We start from the raw sequence: 10,210 nt of genomic DNA, 5'->3' as shown, positions 1-10,210 counted from the left end.
AGCGAAGCCACGTCTGCGGGGGCTGTTCACCCTGGAAGCGACCTCGTTGAATCCGAGCTCACTGAATTAAGTGCTCGTTGAATGCGGGTTACTTTTTTGATTTTAAAGAAGAAGAAAAACGGGGAATCTATCTCATCTCGTTGAATCCGAGCTCGTTAAATCTGAGTTCCACTGTAATTCTCAACAACTTTTTCTTTTGGGCTCAGAACCTTTCTTGTCCTTAAAAATACATCTTTGTCTGGACTTGACTGAGAAACTTTGATTAAAGACAACAACAACAACAACAACAACAAATACAAATGAAGGAAAATTGCAGTTTTCAAGGACACTCAGGCTATTAAAGTCATTCAGCTAAGGCGACTAGATGTATTTTCTCATTAATTTTTACCCCCAAGACTTGTCGACCCCAACTTCCTTCAATCCCAAATATTTCAACTCCTTTTCAAAATAGATTAGACAAAACCGAGACAAATGAACAGGCTAAAGTCAAAGACGATACATGTCCCAATAAAGCGGTAGGCCCACAAATTGACGAGCACCTGATTCCATCATGTCCATATTCTTCCATCACATCTCTTTTCGCTTCCCTACACTCTACGCCATCCAATACAAAAAAAGACTAACTCAAATTTCAGTCAGATTTATGGGTGGTTCGCGGGTGCTCTAGTGTAGTCTGCTCCTTTTTTCCTCTATTGAACATCTGTTGTGTCCTAATCTCTCTCCATTTTTTGTACATGTCGCTCTTTTGCAACACTTCTAATCTTCGGCACTTATCGTAAGACCTTATTGTGTTGCAAGTGCTGTAAAACTATTACTAAAAACTAAACTAAAAGAAAAATCCTCAAAATTATGCCCTTTAGTATGAAGCCAGTTCACAGTCAGTTAAATTTTGCAGCACAAATTTCACACCTGTATCTGGCCTTCTTTAGATAGATCATTATTTACCATTCAGTCATCGTGTGGACCACAAAGAGTATGTCCCAAAATATTTTATACATTTTTTTTCTCACGTGTGTTCTTTTGCGTCTCCATAGATGGTCTCTTTATGCAAACCTGGCACCACAAATTTCCCATTGTGTAAAGTCTTTCTAATCTGTGTGTTCTTTTGTGACTCTGTAGATGTCTGCTCCGTTTGAAAATGGCACCACAAACTTCCTACTTGTAAGATTTTTCTCCTGTGTGTGTTCTTTTGTGACTCTGTAGACCTCCGCTAAATGTAAACGTGGCACCACAAACTTCACACTTGTACGGTCTCTCTCCTGTGTGTGTTCTTTTGTGACTTTGTAGATGATGGCTCTGTGTAAATGTGGCACCACAAACTTCACACATGAAAGGTTTTTCTCCTGAGTGTATTCTTTTGTGACGCTTTAGACTGTTACCAAGTGAAAACGTGACACCACAAACTTCACACTTGTAAGGTTTTTCTCCTGTGTGTGTTCTTTCGTGCCTCTGTAGATGCCAGCTCCTTTTAAATGTGGCACCACAAACTTCACACTTGTAAAGTATTTCTCCTCTGTGTATTCTTTTGTGACGCTGTAGACTTTCGTTACATATAAATGTGGCACTACAAACTTCAGACTTGTAAGGTTTTTCTCCTGTGTGTATTCTTTTGTGATGCTGTAGACTTTCGTTACATGTAAATGTGGCACCACAAACTTCACACTTGTAAGGGTTTTCTCCTGTGTGTATTCTTTTGTGACTTTGTAGATGTGCGCTCTGTATAAAAGTGATACCACGAACTTCACACTTGTAAGGTTTTTCTCCCGTGTGTGTTCTTTTGTGACGCTGTAGACTGATTCCATGTGTAAAAGCTGCACCACAAACTTCACACTTGTAAGGGTTTTCTCCTGTGTGTATTCTATTGTGACTCTGTAGACTGCTATTGCGTGTAAACGTGGCACCACAAACTTCACACTTGTAAGGTTTTTCTCCTGTGTGAATTCTTTTGTGACTCAGTAGATGTCCGCTCTGTGTAAAAGTGAGACCACAAACTTCACACTTGTAAGGTTTTTCTCCTGTGTGTGTTCTTTTGTGACGCTGTAGACTGATGCGTTGTGTAAAAGTTGCACTACAAACTTCACACATGAAAGGTTTTTCTCCTGTGTGTGTTCTTTTGTGACGCTGAAGACTGATACCACATGTAAAAGTTGCACCACAAACTTCACACTTGAAAGTTTTTTCTCCTGTGTGTTTTCTTTTGTGATCCTGTAGACTGTAACTAAATGTAAACGTGTCACCACAAACTTCACACTTGTAAGGTTTTTCTCCTGTGTGTATTGTTTTGTGACTCTGTAGACTGCTATTGCGTGTAAACGTGGCACCACAAACTTCACACTTGTAAGGTTTTTCTCCTGTGTGTATTCTTTTGTGACTCAGTAGATGTCCGCTCTGTGTAAAAGTGAGACCACAAACTTCACACTTGTAAGGTTTTTCTCCTGTGTGTGTTCTTTTGTGACGCTGAAGACTGACATCTTGTGTAAAAGTTGCACCACAAACTTCACACTTGTAAGGTTTTTCTCCTGTGTGTATTCTTTTGTGCCTGTGTAGATGTCCGCTGAGTGTAAACGTGGCACCACAAACTTCACACTTGTAAGGTTTCCCCCCTGTGTGTGTTCCTTTGTGATCCTGTAGACGTCTGCTCTTGGTAAATGCAGCACCACAAACTTCAGACTGGTGAGGCCTATCTCTTGTGTGTTTTTTTTCGTGTGTCTGTAACTTACCTACTTCTGAAAACATTTCACCACAGACTTTACACTCGTGAGGTTTTTCCCGACCATGGTAGAGATTTCTGTTGTCCATCTGCTTGTCACCTGGTATGTTCTGATGGAGGTCACAGACTCTCTCCACAGCACCGATGTCACCAGAATAGGTTTCTCTCCGGACACTGCCAACGTTCTCTTCATAGACCCTTTGTCCTGTCTGAAATCTGCAGCTTGAACTTTGACCTTGTCTTTTCTGCATATCACTTGTCTGTTGTACCGGAGAACAGGAAGTCGGTGGCCTATGAGGGTACGTTGAGACATCTGGAAAACACAAATAACGGACAAGTTATCTAGATCTAACCCTGAAGGTAAAATGAACCATCTGGAAGAAGACAATTATAACGGACTTTATGTACAAGTTATCTTACCAAGTTTAATCAACACACAGGTATAATAAGTTATTATATTTAGATGAATCTAATCACGGAAAAAGAATGATCAAGATGAGATGTGGCTGCTATCCTACACACTTAAAATACAAGCCTAAAATTTACTCTGACTGTCTACACATTCATCCCACTTGTGCTTTACATCCCTTTTCTCAAACACCATGTCATTTTTTTTACATTTCAAGAGAAGGAACACACAACAACCACAGGAACACTGGGTTATTTTCTGTAATCGTAAACGTTGGAGACCTTTGATTTCTTTCCACCAACCCACAAAAGGAATGACAAAAAAAGTGGTCAGCACGTCTGCGTTGTACAGGCATAAAGTCAAAGAAAAGACAGTTTGCCTTGTCGTGTCACCATGTGATGGAATGAGGAAGTGGACAACGAGTCTAATGACACTGACAATTATTTACGGTAAAAAAACCCAACAACAACAACTCAGCTTTCTTTTACTTTCAAAGGAGATGCACACACACACACACACACACACACACACACACACACACACACACACACACATATATATATATATATATATATATATATTTATATATATATATATATATATATATATATATATATATATATATATATATCGTAGCGCAGAAATAGACACATATACACAGTATAACATGGATAGCTAGAACTCGTTGGGACGGGCCTCGGTAGGTCCAGGGATGTAGGCTATGGGCTACTGGGAGTGAACCTCACCCCCCCCCCCCCCGGGGGATTTTTCGCCACCATGATTTTCTGAAAGGGTAGGACCTAGGGACCTCCCCAAAATAAGTTTGCATCAAAATGTTGGCAATCTACAGAGTTACTGCCCTTGATTGTCGAGAAATTAAGAAAATACTAGATTTTTATGTTGGGGGTCTCTGTGGAGCCAAAAATGTGTACTTTCATATGATGTAAAACTCAAATATTATAAGATGAAGTAAGTGTGGTAAAAATATTTTTTTGTGCTAATTAATTACAAGGCGCAAAGAGGAAAAAAGAGCATTCAAAGTCAAAGGCTGATTTCTCAAAATCTATAGAAAGGATTAATTCCATCGCTTCAAATCTTCCATAACCCGGGGCAATAGTTTTCTGATATGCACACACTTTGAGGCACAAAAAGAAAAGGATTTTATGCAAAATAACTAGCCCATGAGTTAAGGAGCTTTTAACCTTTTGCTATTGCTATATATTGGAAAAAATGCAAAACTGCCGCACGTCATTTTAAAAACGTGGGCAAAAAGGCGCCATGCGTACTTTTGTCTCAGATATAGTCAGAAGTCTAGACCAATCATAATGATGCTAGTCATATGGGCATGATAAAGGAGTCTTGAAAAACATTTTGTTAGTTATAACTAATTTAAAAGAAGAAAGAGGTAAAAAATGTGAAGCCTAGTTTCTCTAGCAATGTACACTTTTCTTTATATGTTTCAGAGGACGAACTGAACGTTTAGAATCAAGCATGGACATCAAAGAAAGAGAGGTCAAAATCTCAAAAGAAAGAAGGACAGCTTGAAGAAAGGACATGTGTAGTGCATACCGTAACTTCAAAGGCCATGATGAAATAAAACCCCTCATTGAGAGACACTGGGACACCATTCAAAAATCAAAAACACAACGGTGTCTTGCAGAAACTGACAGTGATAGACTATCCTCAATTTGGGAAAGAATACTGACTGAGTTGGACTCTGTTCAATATGGGTTTCAATACATTCATCAATTTGAGGAGTCTAAGAAAAAGGCATTCACCAGGAGAGTCTGACAAATCAGCACAAGAAGGGTCTTGCTCCACCAGGAAAAAGGAAAAGCAATCGTTTTCAACACATCTCTTGCCCATTCAATGCCTTTTCTGTGAAAAGACTACCAAATGGACACACAGCAAGGGGACCAAGAAAGTTCATAAACTTGTCAAAAGTGTTACCAGAAGAGCTGAGGCTTCTATTTAAAAAAAGAAGCTGAAAACAGAAAATCTGACCCAAAACTTCGGGGCCAAATTGAAAATGTTGATCTCATTGCCCAAGAGGCATGGTATCATGAACCATGTAGAAAAGCTTACACACGTAAGGAGGATCGACGTTCACAAGCTTCTACATCTAACACACGTAAGGAGGATCGACGTTCACAAGCTTCTACATCTAACACACGTAAGGAGGATCGACGTTCACAAGCTTCTACATCTAAATACTGTTTTGAAGAAGAAAAGGCAGAAGCTGAAGAAAGAAAGAAAGAAAGAAAGAAAGAAAGAAAGAAAGAAAGAAAGAAAGAAAGAAAGAAAGCTCCTGCTGCAGAGGAAGAAGCCCACTCCAAGGTTTTTCAGCACGTCCGTCAGTTTGAGGAAGAACATGTCACTGCACTGGCCCTTGTTGTTAGGGTTAATCTTTTGAAAGAGATCTATTGCACTTTCCTGCAAACAAATTATCCAGAGTTCTACAACAAGAACTACAAGACATATACGTTGAAAGAAAAACTTGTGAAGCACTTCAAGTCCAGGATCAACCTCTGGCAGAGATATTCTGGGACAAGTGATCTCGTGGACTCTGACGAAATTCCAACTGGACAGGCTGTTGGAGTTGCCTTTGAAATTGTAACCTCTGAAGAGAGATTTGTTATAGAAGCGGCAAAAGTGATACGACGACCAGTTCTTGATGAATGCAAGGAAAGTCAAAAGTTACCTTGGCCTCCAGCAGACACAGATCTGCACACAGAAACTTTGCAAATATCACAACTTTTTACAACATTTCTTTCCTTTCTTTACTCCAAGAATGGAAAAGCACAGTCAACAAGATGCCACAGGAGAGTTGTTTCTACAGGTCAGGACATATGCTACAATGAGACAAAAGGGGTGTGGAAAATGCCTAAACATATTATGATTGGTATACATATATATATGTCCGTCATCTAACAGGAAACACTCAGCTGATCAATATCTTAAACTGGCATGGACATTCTGTTTCCCACTCATTTCTCTTGGAAATGGAAACTGCCATGTGTGACAGTATACAGGTTTCTTCGGGTAGTTTGCCCCCATCCATCATGCCTGACAACAACCTCATCACTCACTTTCCAAGTGGTCCTTATGACTCAGGAAAACAAAAAGCAACTGACACAGTTCTTACGTTATGAATGGCAACAAGATTGTTACGCAATGATGTTGCTGAACAGAGAAATCTACTTTGCAAGTGACCAACAGTGCTTTGTCCTTAGTAGCAGTGATGGAAAAACTACAGACTCAAGACCTGTTCCACAGTCATCCTCCAGCCACGAGGAAGCAGACACACTACTGATCGTGCACGCCATCTCCTCTGATCAGAACATTGCCACTCCAAACACAGACATCATTATTCTGTCCCCAGACACTGATGGCTTTCTACTGATGATTGCATTTGTTCAACATTTCACAAGCAGTTTGTATTTTGACCCAGGGGTTGGGAACAAAAGAAGATGTCTACACATTCAGACGCTCTGTGACAAAATGGAAACCCTTATACAGGATTCTATTCTTGGACTCCATGCATTCTCTGGATGTGATGTTACTAGCGCTTTTGTCCAGAAAGGAAAGGTGAAGCCACTCACCATCCTCCACAAGCGACCAGGGTTTGCTGTTTCATTCAAAGAGCTAGGAACATCTAAAACTGTTTCTTCATAACTGTTTTCCGATCTGGAAAAGTTTGTTAGTCACCTGTACGGAAAGTCAGCTTACTCTAGCACAAACAAGCTTCGTCATGACCTCGTAAGGCTAAAGTATAAGGCAAAAGGTCAAAGCTTACAGTAATGCTTTGATGGATTTGACATCAGCTTGCTACCATCACGCAGAGAAGCCCTGAAGCCGCACATCCTACGCGCAAACTATCAAACTTAAATATATTTTATATGGAAGCAAGCACTTCTGGCTCAACCATTAATACCTGATCCGCAAGATCATGGTTGGAAGAGAGGTGACGGTGGAGTGCTATCAGTGGAGTGGGACAAAGACTTGGTCCCTCAACAATTGGTTGATATTTTTCCAGGATCAGACACAGAACAAGAGAAAGAAAAAGATGAAAACCATCTCCTTTATTATGATACCAGTGATGAAGAAGATGAGATTTCAGATTCTGGAAGAGACAGCAGTGAAGTTGAACTGATGACATAGAAAGCATCTACGTAAGACTTTACATGCAACACCAACTGACTTACAGTACAAAATTTGGATAACTAGCACCCAAGCAACTCACTTCTTTTACATATATGCCCTATGCAAGTCAATTTCTAGAAGCTATGATCTTTTTCTCCAGTATTTCTTTGTACGAGTACACTCACTAATCCAACATGTACACACATAGCCAATGGCTATAACTGCATTGTTAAGGGATGTCTGCAACTCGGCATTGTACTCATTTTTTGTGGATCTAAATTTTGTGTATGTGTAGCTTTTCCTTTGTTGTGTAATACCCAGCAGGGAATATACGTCAACTTTGTGCGGCTGTTTTCAATTTTTTGAGAAAACGGACTTTTAAACATTATTTTTCTTCTCTATTCGCTATGCAAATAACTACCACAAAATGGTCAGTATATTAACTGTTTTTCTTTAACCTAGAGCACCAACTTTTTAGATTATCTACTCAAAAAGGGAATTTTTAAAAAAAGTTAATTTTCACAATTGTCGACAATTCAGGGGCAATAACTCAGCAGATTGCCAACATTTTGTTGCAAACTTTTTGTTGTAAGTAATCCTAAGTGTGCTCTTTCAGAAAATCAATGTATACCAATGATTATATATAAAAAAAACACTTCTTTATATTTGTCGAATATGCACGGAAATCGAGATTTTAAGGTTTTTCGGAATTCAAAAGCAATTCGCTTCTTAGTTTCCTTGTAATGAGGTCGACAAGTTGTCCATTTGGAGTAGTCCGGACTATAAAAACGGCGGCAGCAAACAGTTAGCTTTTCTCCCGTCCACAAACATACACCATGAAGTTAAACGTCTGGACAAACTTCAAAGGATCTGTGCCACCTCAGGCTGTCTGTAATATTATATAATTATATATCTACTCTCTCTCGCCAACATCTTAACCTCTAGTCCACCAGAGCCCCCCCCCCAATCATATTCACCCCCAACTCCGGCTACTGAACAATGAAAGGGAAGTCTAGACATGATAGATGTAAATCTATTATAATGAACTGAGCACTGGTCGGTGGAAACAGATGTTGGTGTGTGCTAAGCATTGTGCCACAACTCGTTGCTCACATTGAGCTATAAAGGACTCTCAGATTCAACAAAATCCAAGGTAAGACCCTACCACTTCATGATATTTTGCACTAGATCAAGTTTCACTGTGACTACATGTATAAATTGTCTGACCGTTCCGAGTCATGTTTTCTGCTTTTTTTTAATGCTGAGCGAAACTTTCTATATTTTGAATTAATTTGAGCTGCTATAACTTTTTCTGATTTTAATCAATTTCAACAGCAAATTCCATTGCCGCTACCGCTTTTTCTGATCCAATAAAAGCAGATTTACTTTGAAACACTTTACAACATTTCTTTGTGGTAGTCTTCATTATATAAAATAAAAGTCTATATAAACACTCAGATTCAATTAACATAATGTATGTCGGGCCCAATGAATTTGTCATGCCAGTATAACTGCATGATAATATGTGTACCTGGCACGTCATGGAATTGCTCATTTTTTAACAACTTGACAAACCGCATCAAGAAATGCAAAACATACCGTATCGAAAAGTCCACACACACTACAGAAGGATTCTACGAACCAGAACTTTCACCGTGATCCCAGCTGGCCCTGACTACAGATCCTGAACTTGTGACTGGATCGGCAGAGAAAGTTGAAGTTAGACTACTGGAAGCAACAACATCAGTGTCGGGGCTGGCACTCTGCTCCATACACAAGCTCCTCACATTGGAGCTTTTCAGCTGTAGTCCTCCAGCCTGACTCATGTGATCCTCAACAAACACGGGCTCAGCACACGTATCCTCCACATCTCCCACTTGTTCTTCTGTCTTTCCTACCTCTCCAAAGTCTGGACCTTCCCATTCTGACACTTCTTCTTTCACAAAATTTTCCATTTTTTGTTTCACTTCATCACCAAAGTCAGGAAAATGTCCAAATAGTGGTTCGGTTTTCACTGTACAGATATCTGTAAGGCACTCTGGTTTAATGACAGGTTTCACGTCTTCCTCCTCTGTACAGATAGGCTCATCTTTTACTACACTGTGTCTGAGAGTCAGGCTACTTTCACTTTCAATGTTCAGTTTGTCATTTTCTCCGCCTTGACGTCACACCGATATTCAAAACTGGGCTCTTCTACTTTTACTGACAGATGTTCCTCATCAACACCCACAGATTCACTTTCCCTACCTATAATGTCATGTTTTACATCTTCCCTTAAACTGTTAGTACAAACAGTACTAGTACTAGATCTTGATCTAGAGTCTACATCTAGTCCCAGAATTAGACGTTGTCGTTAGGTTCACTTTTAACAACTATGCTATCAATCCCAAGATTCACACCTTCTCCAGAAGAACAAGGAACAAATAAATCACAAGTTTTCACACATCCAGAGCCATTATCATTTCCAGAGTTAAGTCTATACATTGTTATTGTTGTGTCTTCCTCACAGTTGGCGTCCATTTGTTTACTTGTGTAGGAAATGTCAGCCATCTTTGTAATAATAACACGGAAGAGCCTATTAGATTTGCAACGCCGCGTTGCGATTAGCGCCAGTGCTAAATAAAACGCCGTCTCGCGGTGTGTAAAATATCAAGCTTAATCTGCACTTCGTTATCGGAAGTTCTGATGGTCGAATTGACAGCGCGTCTGCGCTGGAAATCAAACCATTATTTTTTTAGCGTGGGTTCGATTCCGGTCCTGGACGGTTTTTTTTGTTTGTTCTTTTTTGGCTTTGTTTTGATTGTTGTTGTCCTCTTCTCGACAGACCTACAATTTTTTCCCATAATTACAACTTGTTGTTTTGTAGTTGTTTTTTTTATGTAGTGGTGAAGCATGCACATTCTGGTTTTGTCCCCAAGAGGAGCTCGGTACAAAGTAGGCCTTAGTAT

At 39.7% G+C, this 10,210-nt stretch overlaps 1 protein-coding gene across 1 annotated transcript; it reads right to left on the bottom strand.

Moving 5' to 3' along the window:
• Positions 1-177: 177 nt before the first annotated feature.
• LOC118477898 (zinc finger protein 708-like) lies at positions 178-9,914 on the bottom strand. Its single transcript, XM_035970537.1, has 2 exons — positions 8,905-9,914; positions 178-3,023 (listed from the first exon to the last, which is right to left on the bottom strand). The coding sequence occupies exons 1-2, from the start codon at positions 9,215-9,217 to the stop codon at positions 1,156-1,158; spliced, it is 2,181 nt and encodes a 726-aa protein (XP_035826430.1). The 5' UTR covers positions 9,218-9,914; the 3' UTR covers positions 178-1,155.
• Between the last annotated feature and the right edge of the window lie 296 nt (positions 9,915-10,210).

This window comes from Aplysia californica, unplaced genomic scaffold, assembly GCF_000002075.1.
Source record: "Aplysia californica isolate F4 #8 unplaced genomic scaffold, AplCal3.0 scaffold00282, whole genome shotgun sequence".
In the NCBI taxonomy this organism is placed as follows: domain Eukaryota; kingdom Metazoa; phylum Mollusca; class Gastropoda; order Aplysiida; family Aplysiidae; genus Aplysia; species Aplysia californica.
This window is presented reverse-complemented; position numbering and strand designations above follow the sequence as displayed.

Coding starts and splice junctions, on each gene's coding strand:
- LOC118477898 (XM_035970537.1), bottom strand. CDS start 9,217: ATGGAAAATTTTGTGAAAGAAGAAGTGTCAGAATGGGAAGGTCCAGAC. Junction 3,024..8,904: donor GGATCACGGTGAAAGTTCTG/GTTCGTAGAATC, acceptor TGTGTTTTCCAG/ATGTCTCAACGTACCCTCAT.